This window comes from Salminus brasiliensis, chromosome 21 (assembly GCF_030463535.1).
Source record: "Salminus brasiliensis chromosome 21, fSalBra1.hap2, whole genome shotgun sequence".
Lineage (NCBI taxonomy): Eukaryota > Metazoa > Chordata > Actinopteri > Characiformes > Bryconidae > Salminus > Salminus brasiliensis.
In genome coordinates, this window is record NC_132898.1 from 23574016 (window position 1) to 23590692 (window position 16677).

Here is a 16677-nt window from a genome sequence, read left to right on the forward strand (position 1 = left end):
ACTGCATACCGGGAACACCCCACAAGACCCGTCTGATTTCTGTTTTGTCCGTTTTGTAGATGTTCTGACCCAGTCGTTCCAGTTCTGTTTTGGTCAAAGTGTTTCCGATTCTTTTGCTTGCCCATTTTTCCTGCTTCCAACAAATCACCTTCAAGAACTGACTGTTCACTTACTGCCTAATATATTCACCCCTTGACAGGAGCCATTTGAACCAGATGATCAATATATTCGCCTCACCTGGCAGTGGTTTTAATGTTATGGCTGATCGGTGTGTATAACAAACATGTTTTTTCGTTTCAGACAGAAATTGGCCAATGCACATTTTCATATCTGTCTATGTCTGATGATTAGTATTAAGCAAGTCTTTACTGACTTTGCAGTTAATTACAGTTTATGTAAATAAAGCCAATTTATTCTTTTTTGAGAGAGAGGGAGGGAGGGAGAGAGAGATGCAGAGAGAATGGGGGATAGGAACACTTATTATAGCCACCGCTGACAGCGAGTGAGACATAAAAGGATGAGGAACGCACTCCGACTGTGTAACACACACCAGCAATTATCCTCCTCCTCTACCAACAACACATCTGCAGCAGCGCAGCAACAAAACCACACTCAGCAGAGTTATGTCTTAATACCCTCCACCACCAAACAGGCCAGACACTCAACACACACCAACGAATCCGTACACTAGGGCTGCAGTGCACTCCATAAGTATTTGGACAGTGGCCCAGTTTGTGTTGTTTTGGCTCTGTATTCTGGTATACTGGATCTGAAACTAAATCAACAGCATATCACTAACAACTGCTTTATCAAAGGCTTACAGTAATAACTATGGGTTATTACTGTTCATTCATTATTTGCAACACTAGCATATTCACAATATATAGACAAAAGTCATTCATTGTTTCTTCTGAATTCAAAGGTATTAAAAAAGGTCTGTCCAAGGAAGAAGGCTTTCTACTAGATTTTGGAGCATTGCTGTGAGGATTTGATTGCATTCAGTGACCAGAGCATTAGTGAGGTCAGGATGTTGGAAGATCACCACCCCACCCATCCCAAGTATTGGATGGAGCACCATAATTCCAGAGAACATACGTCCACAGCTCAATGCTGGGTGGATTTATACCCCTCTAGTTCAAAGCACCTGAATGCCCCCTTCAGAAGAGGTGTCCACAAACAATTGGATATATAGTGTATTTAAAGCAGCATCCTGGGCTCCCCTTACAGTTTTACACCACTGCCACAAACACAAATCGGGCCTTGAGCACCCCCTCATGGACAGCTGTATGCATGCATTTGTTGCCAAGAGAGATGAGAGATGCAGAAGCTGCATCTGAAGGTAAAGAAGCATGTGGACTGAGGATTTTACATAAGAATGACTCAGGCTAAGCAGCGTTACACAGTTCTGGAGAGAGGCTCTCATGCAGCTCCACCAAATTTCCATAGTGCAGTAGCAGCGTTCCAGCCCTGAATGGGAATGACAGAGACCGCATTCTCTCTGTTACAGTCAGTGAAGCATCAACACGATTCTGAAACTGCTGTTTTAAAGGCATAATTTGGCCAAAGTACAAACAGCAAAAAATGGTATCGGGTTGCGAAGCATTTGCAGAAGAGGATGGTGAGGAAGAAGAGGAAGTATGTGACCCACATTCATCACTGGTATATATATATATATGTGTTTGTTTTCTGTAAAAAATCAGTTTGCGTATTTACACTTACAACATCAACAACACAAGGATGCCCCAATCCCCCCCGCCCCATCACCCAGCTTGATGATATCCACATTGGCCGTCTGTTAGTTTCATCCAGGCCAACTGCCAGTCACTCAATGACATCAAAAGTGTTCGCTTCTCTTCCCTGTTGATCAGTTCAGTGACACCGCATTCAAAAAGAGTTGACACTTACATCACTGGACAGCTCAACATGCTTGGAGGAGAACACTAATTGATGGCACTTTGTTAGTGTCAACTGGCATAAACAAAATTAGTGTCAAAGTTCATATTTCACTTTCTGACATGTAAAATGTGAATCTGGCAGTTTTTCTTACATTACATTTCATGATGAATGGACCAATATAAATGCTCCAAAATTTCTTGAAATAACATTAAAAAAATTTTCCCCTGTAAATTTGTCCTCTGTGCCGACTGGTCACCCCAATTATTGCACTGATTTCCCCTGCTGTAATACACCCACTAAACATGGCAATTATCTAATGAGTAGAAGCAGGTGTGTTCCCCAACCATGGCCTGGAGCCTTCACATATGTACAGCATTTGTTGTCGTAGTGTTTCCACTACTGACAGGCTGTATTAGTATTTATAGGTGCAGTTAGACGAATCAATATCACTGCACCTTTGACATTTAGCAAGCATGATAAACTACACTGTAATAGTGATCTATTATGTACACACACAGCAAACTGATCAATACCAATGCAGTCAACTTTTAGTCAATTACCATATAACATAATCGTTAAATATAACATACCGTTGTGTTCTGATGGCGTAAATATGGCTTAAATATACCAGTGTTTATGCTGTAAGTCCAGTACTGCAGGGATGAAGTTTATATACAGTGAAACAAAGGAAGAACACGCTGGTCCAGTATGAAGGGTGAATGCATGTGCAGGACAACTGTGAGGTGAAGGCTGGGTCGAGAGACAGGAGAGAGAGAAACTACCCGAGGAGACAGCTTTATAGCTGGAGAGAGTATCTATAAATGAACAGACAAACAAGAGATAAATATAACGTTTCTGACGTAAGTAAGACCTCGCAGCCCCGAGATGCAGTCCCTCCTGTAGATGTCTCTTTTTATAAACCTTTACAAAAAAGGGTTTAATTAGATTAGATAAACTAGGTGTTGGATGGGAACTCCAAATAATGGCCTCCAGCCATTGTAACACATGTGTATTAATGTTTTTGTATTATATATTTTGTATTAATGTTATTTGCTTTTAAAACAAATGTTCTCTTCTGCTTTACAGCACAGAATCATAAAATTCAGCAGAACAGAATAGCGCTGTTTTTTCTCCACGCCCATCGATATGTTGCAGACACCATCTCCTTGGAGAGGCCGATTTATGATTTCACTGGAGTGAGTGAGGTCATAAAAAATTGAAGGCCCACCGGGCCTCACTAGCCCTGTTTTAGCAGAGACACGTTGCTAAGTAGAGCGATCCTACCATTACTAAAAACAGCATAGAAAGCTGGTTTACTGTACAAGGCTCAAATTAGCTTAATAATGAAACAGTAACTGTCTGAAGCCTTGTGTCTAAACATGGGGCTTTTAGGGTTCTTTAGCTTGGCCAGTGGCTCTAAAAAGAATCATGACAACTCAGAGAACCATTTGGATGCATACTTTTGGAAAATGGGCTCTTCACACTGGTGGAAAATGGATTCTGCTTATGTTACAAAAGTCCAATTTCAGTACTATAGAGAATCCTTCTTCTTAGAGTGTATAGAAGAACGATACTTTTCTAGTGACTTCTCACTAGATTGAATCCAAACAAAGTCATAAAAAGGTTAGCCAACCTCTAACAACCTTTAGCTATGGCTTTAATCTTTGCCTTTTCATGCCACAAACACACACAGCACAATTCCCATGAATCCCATGAATAACAGCCACCTAGTGGGAAAACAGCACAAACAATGTCAATGGTCATTGATCTGTAGTCTGTATTATACAATTCAGGACTAACATGGCTCTGTTGGCATAAAACTGTCCCACACAGAGCGTAGCTGCCGCACTTAGCTAATGAGGGCAATCCAGACAATGTCTCTCAGATGTCTCGTGTGCTTCTAGGGATTTAATTAATTTCATTAAAACTCATCTTTTAAATAACCCTCGAATGACCGCTGAGGACATGTTCTTGGACATCTCAGACGGGCTAATTTTAGAGGTTAATTCAGCTAAGGCTAAGGTTCTTCGGGAGTATCTGTAAAATGCCTATGTGGTTGCCTACGCCCTGTAGGGCTCACTTTAATCTATAGATATGTACTAAAATACATTAGCACAGCTAGAAACAGTAGCAGGCAATTTCAAGTTTGACTAGACTGATTTTAGTCGAGTTTGCGGGTGGGGTGCATTATTGTTGGCTACTGTGTTTAAGCTCTGCCAACATTCTTAAGCCCATGATTATAGATAACAGAGAGTTATACAGTGTAAGAAACAGTGTTGCCAAACGTTTTTCAGAGGTTTTCCTAGATGACAGGATGCGCTGATTTACACATTTGTGACTTCATCATGTCCTATTTACAGTCTGCCTAGAGTCAGATGGTCTCCGTCCTTTACATCTAGTTGCCTATTTCTTACTCTTTGTACAGGACAAACCGAACGAACTACGTACATCTTTACAAAAGAAGAACAGTATGTACTAAGGATGCACCAATACCCTTTTTTCCTTCCAATACCGATTTTTTTTTATATCTGCCGATACAGAGTACCGATACCAACTCTGACTTGAGTAGATGGCTATAAATCCAGATATTTATAGTGTTCCACTTTTTTATGAGTTGTACTTTTTAATATTTTATCCCAAATAAGATATAATAAGCTTGAAAGAACAGCATTTACTGGTTGAGTAACTGCACATTTGAAAAGTTTCAGAGCTCTGAAAAAGTAAAAAATGCCTTAATGCAGAAACACAACCAAGTAGGGAAGCATAATCTTTGTAAACCAAGAAGCTTTTTAACTGGTGTTTAAAATTCACATTTCAGAGCAGTGGAAAAATGCCAGTTTAAAAACAGAAAGTGCTTATGCAGCAACTTCACATTTAAGTACAAGTCTCTATGTAAAAAGTTACTGAACCTTAGTGCAAGCAGCTTAAACTCAACTTTTGGTTTCATAATTATTGGTTGTTTAAACATTTGGTTTCATATCAAATTATGCAAACAAAAATGTTCCATGTAATAAAAAAAAAGTAAGGCATCAGTAGGCTTCATGGTATCGGTGCTCTCTACTGCTGACCCCGACACTGTGTATAAGTGCCAGTATCAGCACCAATACTGATACAGTATCGTTATTGGTGCAACACTAGTATGTAACTAGCAACTGGTTATTGTAGTCGTAGTGTGTAGTGGTTGGTGTGGCGCAACAGATAACACCACTACATGCCACTGACCTACCACACCATGTAGGAGACTGGGGTTCGATTCCTGTTCTGGGTGACTATGCTGCGCTACACAAATAAAGAGTCCTTGGGCAAGACTCCTAACACTGCAATGACCCACCTCTGTATTACGGGTAACCTTGTAAGTCGCTCTGGATAAGTGTGTCTGCTAAATGCCATAAAATATAAATGTTATTGGACTGAAATTCACAAAAATGAAGCTAAACTATGCAAATACTATAATTTAATAAATTTTAACAGAATGAGTTAATGAGCTATATGAACTTATATGCACTAATGTATCAGACATGAGCACCACATATATGTTAAATTCAGAATTCAGAAACGGGACAGAAATAAACATAAAGGAGGGGAAACCAACAGATTAGTAATTGGTCCTCGGCAGCACTATTTGCACATGCGCAGCTTATTCACGTCTGTGTGAGCTGCCATGCAGACTGAATGTGCTGCTCTGTCTCTGGGGAGCAGAGGAGCTGCAGAGTGCCTCACACTCACAGCCAGTTTTTGCGATTCTTTTCTCTGGGAAGTAGATAGGGTTTGGACCAAAGGTCACAAGATTTTATTAAAATAACTGGCTAGAGGGGCCTAAAAGGTCATCGCTAGGTTGGCATCATTGATCAGAAACTACATAAGCAAGGTTGTTAGAGAACACCTCCACTGATGATTTAGACATGCAGTTAGCACCACGCTAATTGTTGGGCTATAAGCTTATGTTGAATGTTAGCTACATTGTCCTTGTAGCTCCAGCACAAAACTAAAGAACCAAGCCTCTGGTCCTGTGTCATTGACATTACTACTGAAGTGCACAGTCTATACCTCTAAAACATCTAAAAGGATCTAAAACAGTGTAACAGCTAACTGGTGGGATATAAGCTTCCATTACTTGCCATGTCTTGAATGCTGAAAAGCTTTGGAGTGGGCTGTTTGGGGTGTGTAAATCTGACGGTTAGATATTCTTTGAGCTACACTCTTTTTAAAAAGGTTCTTCATGGATTCTTCATTGGTTCTATAGAGGTGACAACTCAGAGCATCTGAATGTATAAACTGTTCTTTTCCTGGTTAAAAGGGTACTCGTATACAAGGAGAACCTCTTGTAGGTAGCTCACCAACAGCTTTTAAAATATAATCTGTGTAAATCCAAAACAAATATCACCTACATTTACTCAGTGTTCCTCAGATGGTGTAAAGAACAAACAGTGCTGTGGTTTTCTCAGAGTGAGTCCTACTCTTCTTCATTCTCCCTCTGGGTCGACACACTTACATATGCACACACACACACACACACACACACAATAACAGCATGTAGCAGTGAGCTCTACACCATTTCTCCATTCTCACCTGACATCCACACCACAGGGCGAGACACAGAGAGAGGAAAATAAGAGAGTGAGTGAGAGAAATGGGGGGGGGAAGGTTCAGATGGATGGCAGACAGAAGGGAGAAGATATGGAGGGATGGAAACAATGAAGGAGGTGTAGAGAAAGAAGCAAACTGGAGGGACAGGTGGGGGAGAGAGAGAGAGAGAGAGGGAAAAGAGGGGGAAGGGAGCGTGTGTGAGAGAGAGAGAGTGAATATGCTCTGGCTGGTGCAGTATTAATTCTTTATTGGACGAGTTAGTGCTCGTTGCCGTGGCGATTCAGCTTGATTTCAAACCCAGGCAGAATCTGAGCATTATTGGAGACAGAGAGAGAGGGAGGGCAGAGAGAAATAGACATATAGAGAGAGTGCTATAAATGTATAGATTTTACGGTTACTGGTACCAGTTCTTGGAATTTGGTTCCGGTACTCAGCTTACTCAACTCAGCTTTGGCTGAGTAAAAAACAAACCTGAAAAACTGCGACATATTTTCTATCTGGGTATCTATCTGCGTAACAGAATTGAATGCAGTGGTTCTGCAGCCATGTGTGCTTCATCGTCATGCTGCTAACGTGGTACACTTTTAAATGTAAATCTTGTGTTTGACCAGGTACAGAATTAGTGACACAGTGTAGGATGGACAGCAGCGATATATTTATAAATATGTGATATCTCATATATATATATATATATATATATATATATATATATATATATATATATATATATATAAAGAGAGAAACATAGATAGATCGAAAGATCCAGAAAAGCTTGAGATAGTGTGGCGGTGAGGAGGCGGAGGAGGGTTGGGTGCAAAGGCCTCACTGCAGCCTGGGTCCCGCCCTGATGTCGCACACCTGGAACTGGTTAAGGCAACATGCTCCAGATGTTGCTTAAAAAAGTCAACGCAGCCCTCACTAGGGTGAGACACAGGGGGTGAGGGGCAGAGATGCTAAAAAAGGAGGTGAGAACCAGGGGTAAAACTGTACTGGGCTATTGAGCATTGTGTATGTTCTAAATAAATATGCATTTGGGGTTTCACTGAACATGTTTGTCTGTTGTCTGGGCTGAGCTGAACTACTGGGTTGCCATGGGCACACCCCGTCCCCAGGGCCCACCATAGATAGATGGATGGATAGACAAAGAGGGGTAAAAAGAAAGAGAAGGTAAAGTTAGAGACAAATAAAATGAGAAAAGAGAGAAGGTGAGAGAGAGAGAGACAGAGAGAAAGAGGGAGAGAGAGGGTGGAAAAAGGGGGGGTAGAGAGAAAGTGATATACAGAGAGTGAGCTAGAGAGAGAGAAGGTAATGAGAGAGAAAGACAGAGAGAGAGAGAGAGAGAGAGAGATAAAGATGCAGAGGAGCCAAGCCTCATTAGCAGTGGGGGTGGAGAAGCAGATACTTAAGCAGAGATACAGAGAGATAGATATAAGGAAAGGAAGACATGAGAAGATATAAAAAAATAATAAATAGCGAGAGGATTTAGAGAGAGCGAGAGAGCGCAAGAGAGAGTGTGTTGTGGTTCTCCTCCTCACACTTCTATGCGATTCATCATTCCCAAACAAGCTCTGATTCCTCCTGCCCCACAGAGCTGCTCTCTGATTGGTCAATGGCTTCCTCCTCCCAGCAAATCATGCTGTGATTGGATTTTATCGCTGCCCCAGAGAGTCTGGCTGTGCCTCTGCTTTCTCTCTCTCTCTCTCTCTCTCTCTCTCTCTCTCCCTCTTCTTTTCCTGAGAAAGACAGGCAGAGCAGCCAAAAACAGAGCTCTCTCTCCACACACACACACACAAACACACACATATACACACACATATACACACACACTCATGACTGTATATTCTGAGGGGAGGACTGTCCCACAGGAGAGTGTGCAGTCATACACTAGGGATTACTGTTCCAGCGAACAATCGTGACCTGAGCATTAAATACACCAGAATACTGTTAACAGTAAACCCTGTACAGTAGGATCAGAAGAGTAATGCTAACAGTAACCTTTTGCAGTAAATTCACAAGAACAATGCTAACAGTAACCCAGCCAGACATGTTGGGAACATACTCCATATAAGGTCAAATTCTGACCCTACCATCTGTGTGCCTCAGCAGAAATACATTCATCACACCAGGCCACATTACTCCGGTAAGGCTGTCCCGTTTTGCAGCCTCAGCTCCTCAGCTGATCTTCCTGCTCTTGGCTGACAGAAGTGGAACTCGACATGGTCTTCTGCTGTTGTAGCCCATCCTCCTCAAGGTTGCGAGATGCTATTCTGCTCACAACAAGTGTACAGGGTGTTTTTCTGTGTTACTGTAGCCTTTCTGTCAGCTCCAACCAGTCTGGACGTTCTCCATTGACCTCTCTAATCAACAGGGTGTTTCCCTTCTGAGTAGAGACTGTTGTGCTGAGAATCCCACAAGATCTGAAGATCCGTTTCAGCAGAAATTCTCAAACCAGGACAATCATGCCACGCTCATAATCACTTTCTAACATCATGAATGTGAGCAAAGGACAGCAGAATACATGTGACCCCAGCACTAACATTAGCAATAACTGTTAAAATGACCTCGCTGGAAAGGTTATGATGGCCTGCAATGCACCTCAACACACAGGGAACATAGGCAGTTAGCTGTCAGCTAACTCGTGAACATCTAGTACGTACTATAAGAGTACTATAGAAAATCAAGAGTGCAGTTTGTTTACATGTGTGGTTTAAAGTTTTATGGAAGTGTTTCAGCAACTTAACAGCATCTCTTCTCAACAGGTTAGCAGTGCTAGCTAACTTCTCGACTTCAGTTTATGAGATGCAGATCACCATAAACCACATCTTGTTCGGTTCCAAATTCCTTCATGATATTTCTGTCACAAACATTTAAAATGTGCTACAAATGTAAAATAATATATAAATATATGTAAATATAATTATATAGAACATACATGGATTATTATTGCTGATGATTATGTGCCATGCTTAGTCTCTTTTTTTTCAATTAATCCAATCACTGTCCTTATTTCCCCAGACTACCTTACTATGTAGGGAACTAGTGGTGGCTTTAAGACAAAGCCTGTAAACTGGATGCATCCATTACTGAGCTTCACCAGAGGAATGCAGGCTGTAACGTTACTGCAGCGGGAGCGATATGCTTCTTTTTCCACCCGTATTCGGAACTCCTCCGACTCCTGCGCTGCGATTGGCTAGTTGTGTGCCGCCTTTTGCGCTGCGATTGGCTAATTACTCGTAACCATCGTGTGGGCAAGAAAGGAGGGGGCGGGGCACTACCGCCCAACTGAAGCGCGGGCGGCGGGGCTTGCCTGAATACGGGTGGGACAGGGAGAAAAACGCGCAGCCAGAGAGCTGTCAAATAAAACAGCTCAGTTTGCTATAGCGACTTCCCACACGGAGGGAAAAACGACAGCTGGATTGCGTAACAGCTGCGAAAACCGGTGGCTGACCGATTAACTTTCTCCGTTTAGCCCCGAAAAGTGACCAGTGGCCGACTACAGCAACTGGTAGTGTGGAAAAATAGACCAAAAGACAGGCGAACAAAGCTGAGGCGCGAAGCTAACAGGCTAAAATCTCTCAATTCGGGCTTTTTAACGGTTACCTCAAAAGCGCCGCGCGCTGAAACTTGGCGCGCAGCCCAAATTCAAATCCCAAACAGCAGTTAACGGCTTTTTTCAGTCGTGTAGGGGTGCCAACACTTACGTGTAATGCTGCGGAAAGGTGAGGCTTTCCACTCCGGTCCACGGCACGATAAAGATCAGCACAATCTGGAGGGAAACCAAGCAGACAACGCTGCAGGAGCGAGTCAGTATCGCCATGTTCCATTAAAACCGGTCAAAACGAGGTCCACAAAATGGCTTGAAACCTTAAGGGAGAAGAGGAATATCCAGATATCCGCGGCGCCGGGGCGTGGAGACCGTAGAGATAATCTCCGTTTGGGTAGTAGGGGGCGCAGAAAAGCTGGTGATGCCCGTGAGGGGGGTTTTGTGGCGGTGATGCTGCGTGTGTGAGGAGACTAGTGATGGAGAGTTCGATTCAATTTAGCGAACCGATTCTTTTTTGGAACCGTTCGTCTCCACTCAGCGAACGTTCGATGCAACGAGTCACCGATTCCCAAAGTTAAGGCAGATGGATTCGAATCGCCTTCATGTGCAATGAGGTTTCTCAACGGAGTCCACATTGATTAGCCAAGGCAGCTTTACTCTCATCTGTTTGTGAAGCCTGTCTTTAACCTTTACAATGATTCACTGCTTCTCTTTACTGCATGGATTAATTAAAAAAAAAACTCCCTGGACAGAAGCCAATCTGTCTACATCAGAATGAAAACGATTAGCACAGTGAGTCTGTGTCTCTGATAATATTAAAAACGTCACATCATATCATTCATTTGCTTTAATGTTAAGACGTTTGTCACCTCTAAAACATCTTCATTTTTGACAACGTCACTGTGCACCAATGGGTGGGGACGAATACTATTTACCCGGGTTGTCACGTTTCACTTACTCCACCTGTTATACAGAGAAAACGCTGTGCTAGCTGGTCTCAGAGTCATATATCAGATCCAGAACGTAAATATTGTGTAAATATATTGTCTACAAAAACATTCACTTCAGCTGGACTGTGAATTGAATCGATCAGTTCATTTAAAAATAATTGATTCAAACGAATCAACTCTTCTACAAGTCATTGACTACGCAGGTACTGTGTGTTACAAACAGCTTTATAGAAACTCCCCATGTTTATATATATATATATATATATATATATATATATATATATATATATACCTCCAGCATTGGTGTGGTTACCTCCACGATAAATGGTTTGGATGTAACATTAATTCCCATTTGTCACAACTTTTTACATTACTGGTCTTAATAAACTGATTTATACTGAAGGAAAACAGACTTCATGAAAAAGGGAAAAAATGGATTTGCTGAGATATGGGAAGTAGGAGGCGTTGTGTAACTGTGGATGTGTATGTTCTGTGACCATGGAAATGGGTGTGGCCATAACTGTATAAATGGATGTAGTAGTCATGGTAATAGGTGGGGCATAGCTACGAAAATTCATGTGTATAACCATGAAAGTGGGTGGGGTATAACTACGGAAATAGGTATAGTGTAACCATGGGAATAGGTGTAGTGTAACCTTTGGAACGGGCCGGGTCATGGATGTAGTATAGTCATGAAAATGGGTGTACCATAACTATGTAAATTGATATAGAGTGACCAAGGAAATGGGTGGAGCATAAAAATGGGAATAGGTGATGCGTAGTCGTGGAAACTGGTGTAACATAACCATGGGAATAGGTGTAGTCCACTGATGCTTAATTCTTGTCAGTGGAATTGTATAGTCCTGTAACTGTATTTCGGAGAGACGATATCTTGCTCCAGCACACCTGAGTCAACTCGTCAGCTCGTGGTTAAGCCCTCTGTGAGTTGAGTCAGGTGTGTTACAGCAGAGTGTGGTGTTTTTACACACTGCCCCACGTTGCACCTGTTAATGTGCCAGCTGCACGGTGTAGAGGGGCACTGTAGTTTTCCCAGTTGAACCCACTGGAACACAGAGAAATCACTGGATTACTGAAGGGGTTCAGATTGCAGTAGTAACGTGGTTTTCTCGGCTGTGAGCTACTGATACTGTGTAGCTTTTCAATACAATATAAAAGTGGAGACACTCAGCGTTCCCAGTGTAGACATGCCTAAGGCCTATCCATGCGAAATGGTACTGCATATTAACACTCATTTGATCCACTATATGTCCAAATATTTGTGGACACCCCTTCTAATGAATGCTTTCAGCTACTTTACGTTGCATCCATTGCTGACAGAGATGTGCAAATGCCTACACGTAGCTTGTCTAGTCCCTCTAGAGTATTGCCAATAGAATAGGACTGGAGCAGATAAACATAAACCTATTGGCACCATCCCTAATGCCAACAGTGAAACTAAGGAATCTAAGGAATGACGGTGGAGCATTGAGCTGTGGAGCAGTGGAACTGTGTTCTCTGGAATGGGATGAGTTGGAGAGTTGGGCTTAAGGTGGGATGGTGATCATCCAACGTCCTGACCTCATTAACACTGCTTGTCACTGATTGCAATCAAATCCTCACAGCAATACTCCAAAATCTAGTAGAAAGCCGTCTTTCCTGGACAGTAGAGACAGATCCCCCAACCAAAGCAGGATAAACCCTTTTTAATACCCTTGATTTTGAAAGAAACAATGAGCAGGCGTCCATATAGTTTAGGACATGGTGCAAAAATCATACTAACCCACATCGTCTAGTCTGCGCCACTTTAGTGAAGACCTAGATGCAGTTTGAGTGGGTTGTGAGAGGTGTGTGGATGGACATTTGGGGGACTACTGACTTGTTAGCTACATTAGCCTTGTAGCTCTGCTTTAAAAATAAAGAAGTCAGATTTAGACTGCAGACTGTCTGATTGTGGAAAACTGCAAATCAGATTTTAGCAGTTTTGTACCAAACTATTCTTTTAAGATTAACAGCAGAGTATAAAAACTCAGTATGTGTGTGTGTGTGTGTGTGTGTGTGTGTGTGTGACAGTGCAGCAGGCTGTAATCCAGCTGCCAGGGCCTGAATTGCACAGCCTAATTACTGACACACACTGACCATGCTGTGCACTGCAGGAGGGACACACACACACACACACACACACACCAGTCTGATTAAATGCACTGACTTGTTCTCTTTCTCCTCTACATGCAAGCCATACACACACACACACACACACATACTTCGGTTTGTGGTTGTTGCGGATGTTGCCGAGCTGTGTCTGTGTGTTTCTGCAGTTTGTGTTTGTGCCTGGCTGCAGGCTGTAATCTTCTCCAAATGGAAACGTCCCGCACACCAACCCCAGGGGGCAGAATGAAGGGTTGTTAAAGGGATACTACAGCCTTTCTTAGTCTCTGTCTGTTTAACCAGATGCAGTGGTGAAGCAGGACTATTAGGGCTACCTAGCTACCAACATCGATAGACATTGTTATCATGTTGAATGTAGGTTGTAACGGCGGCTGATTGAAATTCAACATCAGGCCAACGTCTAATGCCAACATCAACTTGATGTAGAATAGTGATGAATAGTGAACCGGTTCTTAGTTTTAAGTTTAAAGTAACCCAAATCCCAACATTTTCTAAACATTACATGCTAACTTCATACTGCCCATGCTCGTGTACAGGATGGGGGAAGGGGAGGGCAGGGGAGACTGGACCTGGCGCTTGCTAGCTAGCTAGCTATGTCTTTAAACCATTTGGGACAGCCCATATGATGATGTCATATCTTTGGAAGCTTCTCATAGGTTTATTGGCAACATCTGAGTTAATTAGAGACACACCTGTGAATGTATTAAGGCACAACTGAAACACACTGCTTCTTTGTGTAACATCATGGGAAAGTCGAAAGAAATTAGCCAAGATATCAGGAAGAGAATTGTGGACTTGCACAAGTCCGGTTCATCCTTGGGTGCAATTTCCAGATGCCTGAAGGAGCCTCGTTCATCTGTACAAACAATTATACGCAAGTACAAACAAGATGGGAATGTCCAGCCATCATACCGCTCAGGAAGGAGACAGATGAACATGCTTTGGTCCGAAATGTGCATATCAGCCCAAGAACAAAAGCTAAAGACCTTGTGAAGATGCTGGCTGAAGCTGGTAAGAGTGTGTCGTTATCCACAGTGAAAAGAGTACTGTATCAACATGGGCTAAAAGGCCACTGTTCCAGGAAGAAGCCATTACTACAAAAGAAACAGAAAAAAGCCAGAATGCACACAGGGACAAAGACCTTCATTTTTGGAGACATGTTCTGTGGTCTGACAAAACTGTTTGGCCATAACGACCATTGTTACGTTTGGAACACCATCCCAACTGTGAAACATGGGGGTGGAAGAATCATGTGTGGGGTTGTGGGGTTGTTTTGCTGCGGGAGGGACTGGTGCACTGGTGCACAAAATAGATGGCAATATGTGGAAATACAGCTCAAAACATCAGCCAGGAAGTTAAGTCTTGGACGCAAATGGGTCTTCCAAATGGACAACGACCCGAAGCAGACTGCCAAACTGGTTACAAACATGGCTCAGTTACACCAGTTCTGTCAGGAAGAATGGGCCAAAATTATTGTGAGAAGCTTATGGAAGGATATCTAAAACGTTTGACCCAAGTCATACAGTTTAAGGGCAATGGTACCAAATACTAATGAAATGTAGATCTTGATGAAAGTAATAAAAATTGTCCTAAAAATGTCTCTCTCTCATTATTCTGGCATTTAGCAAATATAAATAATTTTGGTAATCCTAATTGACCTAAAATGGGAAAAGTTTATTCTAATTTTATTTCAGACAGTGAGAAGAAAATGCATGTGTTTGTGTTTATTTATAAGCAATAGGATTATATATATTCATGCATAATTTGAAATGCTATGCTAAGTAACATTAGCAAGGTCATGCAAACTAGGAAACCTCAGCTGGCGTGCTAACGGGATGGTAGCGATGTTGTTCGAGGCCGGCAACCAGCATGTGAAGCCGGCAGCAGGTTTGCTAATACTCGCTAGTTTTTACTCTGTTGTGTTTTGCTTGGTGTGTTCAGACTCTGGATGTTGTGTGTTTACTGTCTCTGGTCTGCAAGCTCAGTGTTGTTACCTTGGCAATGCGGCTGCAAAAATTTGGGTTTTGGAGCTTCCGAAGGAGCACTGAAGGGAGGGGTGTTTTTGTTTTGCTGTTAAGTTCAAATATCAACCGTTGTTCTCCAGAATAATGAACACTGTCTTTAAGTTACAAGAAAATATGAACAAGTAAATATTGTTTGTTGACATATTTGTGACTTTGATTTCCAAACAAATATTTTGGTTTATTGAGGTTGTTTTTACAACAACCTCAAATCTGATGTTAAGAATCCAATGTCTTTCTTGCATGACATTGATGTCCAGTGCCTGCCGGGTAGGCAGTCCAGATAGTTCGAAGGTACGTAGGTGGTAGCAACAACCTAGCAACTAGTGATGCCCTAGCAATCACCTTGGTACCTTAATCCCAGGAACTACTTCTGGTGGCAATCTGGTGGTTACTGGGGTGTTAAGGTACTAAAGTGGTTGCAAAGCCATCAGTAGTCAGATGTTAGGTGGTTTCTAGGTTGCTGCTTGAGCAATGCTAAGTGGCTTTTTTCAGTTAAGGCAGCAAAAGTGCTGGAAAATCAGCAACACTGCAGGCTTTACACTCTCATCCCTCAGTCCTTCTCCTTCACTCCTTTTTCCTCAATCTGTTCTCACTCTTTCTTCTCGTGTCCTCTGCAGGTTTTAATCTTTCTCTCCGCAGGAGTTCCTCAGTGGTAATGAACCTGACCTTACAGCTCCAACTCCAGCAGAGAGAGAGAGAGAGAGAGAGAGAACACGAGAAACAGAAGGGAGAAAGAGGAGGAGGGTGTAGAGAGAGAGGTAACGAGTGTGAGAGAAACGAAGCGTGAGAGACTTTAAGAGATGGAGTGTGACTGAGGAAAGAGAGAGAGAGAGAGAAGTAATATTCTAAGCCGATCCTACAATTTATCCGAAACATACAAGTTCACTGTGTAGGTTTACAGTTAGAGGCCGTAGCTCATCTGTTGCTATGGACAACCACATACAGTGTCTATAAAAAGTAGTCACCCATTTGGATGTTTTTTCCCTTTCATTGCTTTATAAATAGAATCAATATCATTTGGCTTTTTACAAGAAAAAACTCTTGAATGTCAAAGTGAAATCAGGTTTCTACAAAGTAATGTCAAATAAATAAAAACAGATCATGCAAAACAAGAGATTGCATAAATATTCATCCAAAAGTGACTAACCTAATTAAACAGCAGCCCAGGCAGTTGGTTCTAGTAGCCTCACAATTAGTGAAATGAAGATCACCTGAGTGCAGTGAATGTGAATGTAGTATTAAAACGCCTGTCTGGAAGGTCCAGTCACTGGTTAATCAGTATTCCTGGCAACAAAAACACCATGAAGACCAAGGAACACTACATAACTCAGAGAAAAGGGGGTATTTAAGAATATACGTCTGGAGGTCAGTTAAATCCATCATTAAGAAATGGAAGGAATATGGCACATATAAATCTGTCCTTCCTCACAAACTGAAGGAAACTAGTGAGGGAGGTCACCAACACACCTATGACTTTCTTAATGATGGATTTAACTGAACTCCAGATGTA

General features: G+C 42.1%; 1 protein-coding gene across 1 annotated transcript in view; it reads right to left on the reverse strand.

Annotated features, from left to right (window-relative positions):
- Positions 1–10520, reverse strand: part of cacna2d2b (calcium channel, voltage-dependent, alpha 2/delta subunit 2b) — a 51436-nt gene extending 40916 nt beyond the window's left edge. The window contains exon 1 of the mRNA XM_072666588.1: positions 10185–10520. Within this exon, the coding sequence (XP_072522689.1) occupies positions 10185–10300 (116 nt within the window). The 5' untranslated portion in view covers positions 10301–10520. The remainder of the gene's footprint in view (positions 1–10184) is intronic.
- Positions 10521–16677: the final 6157 nt, after the last annotated feature.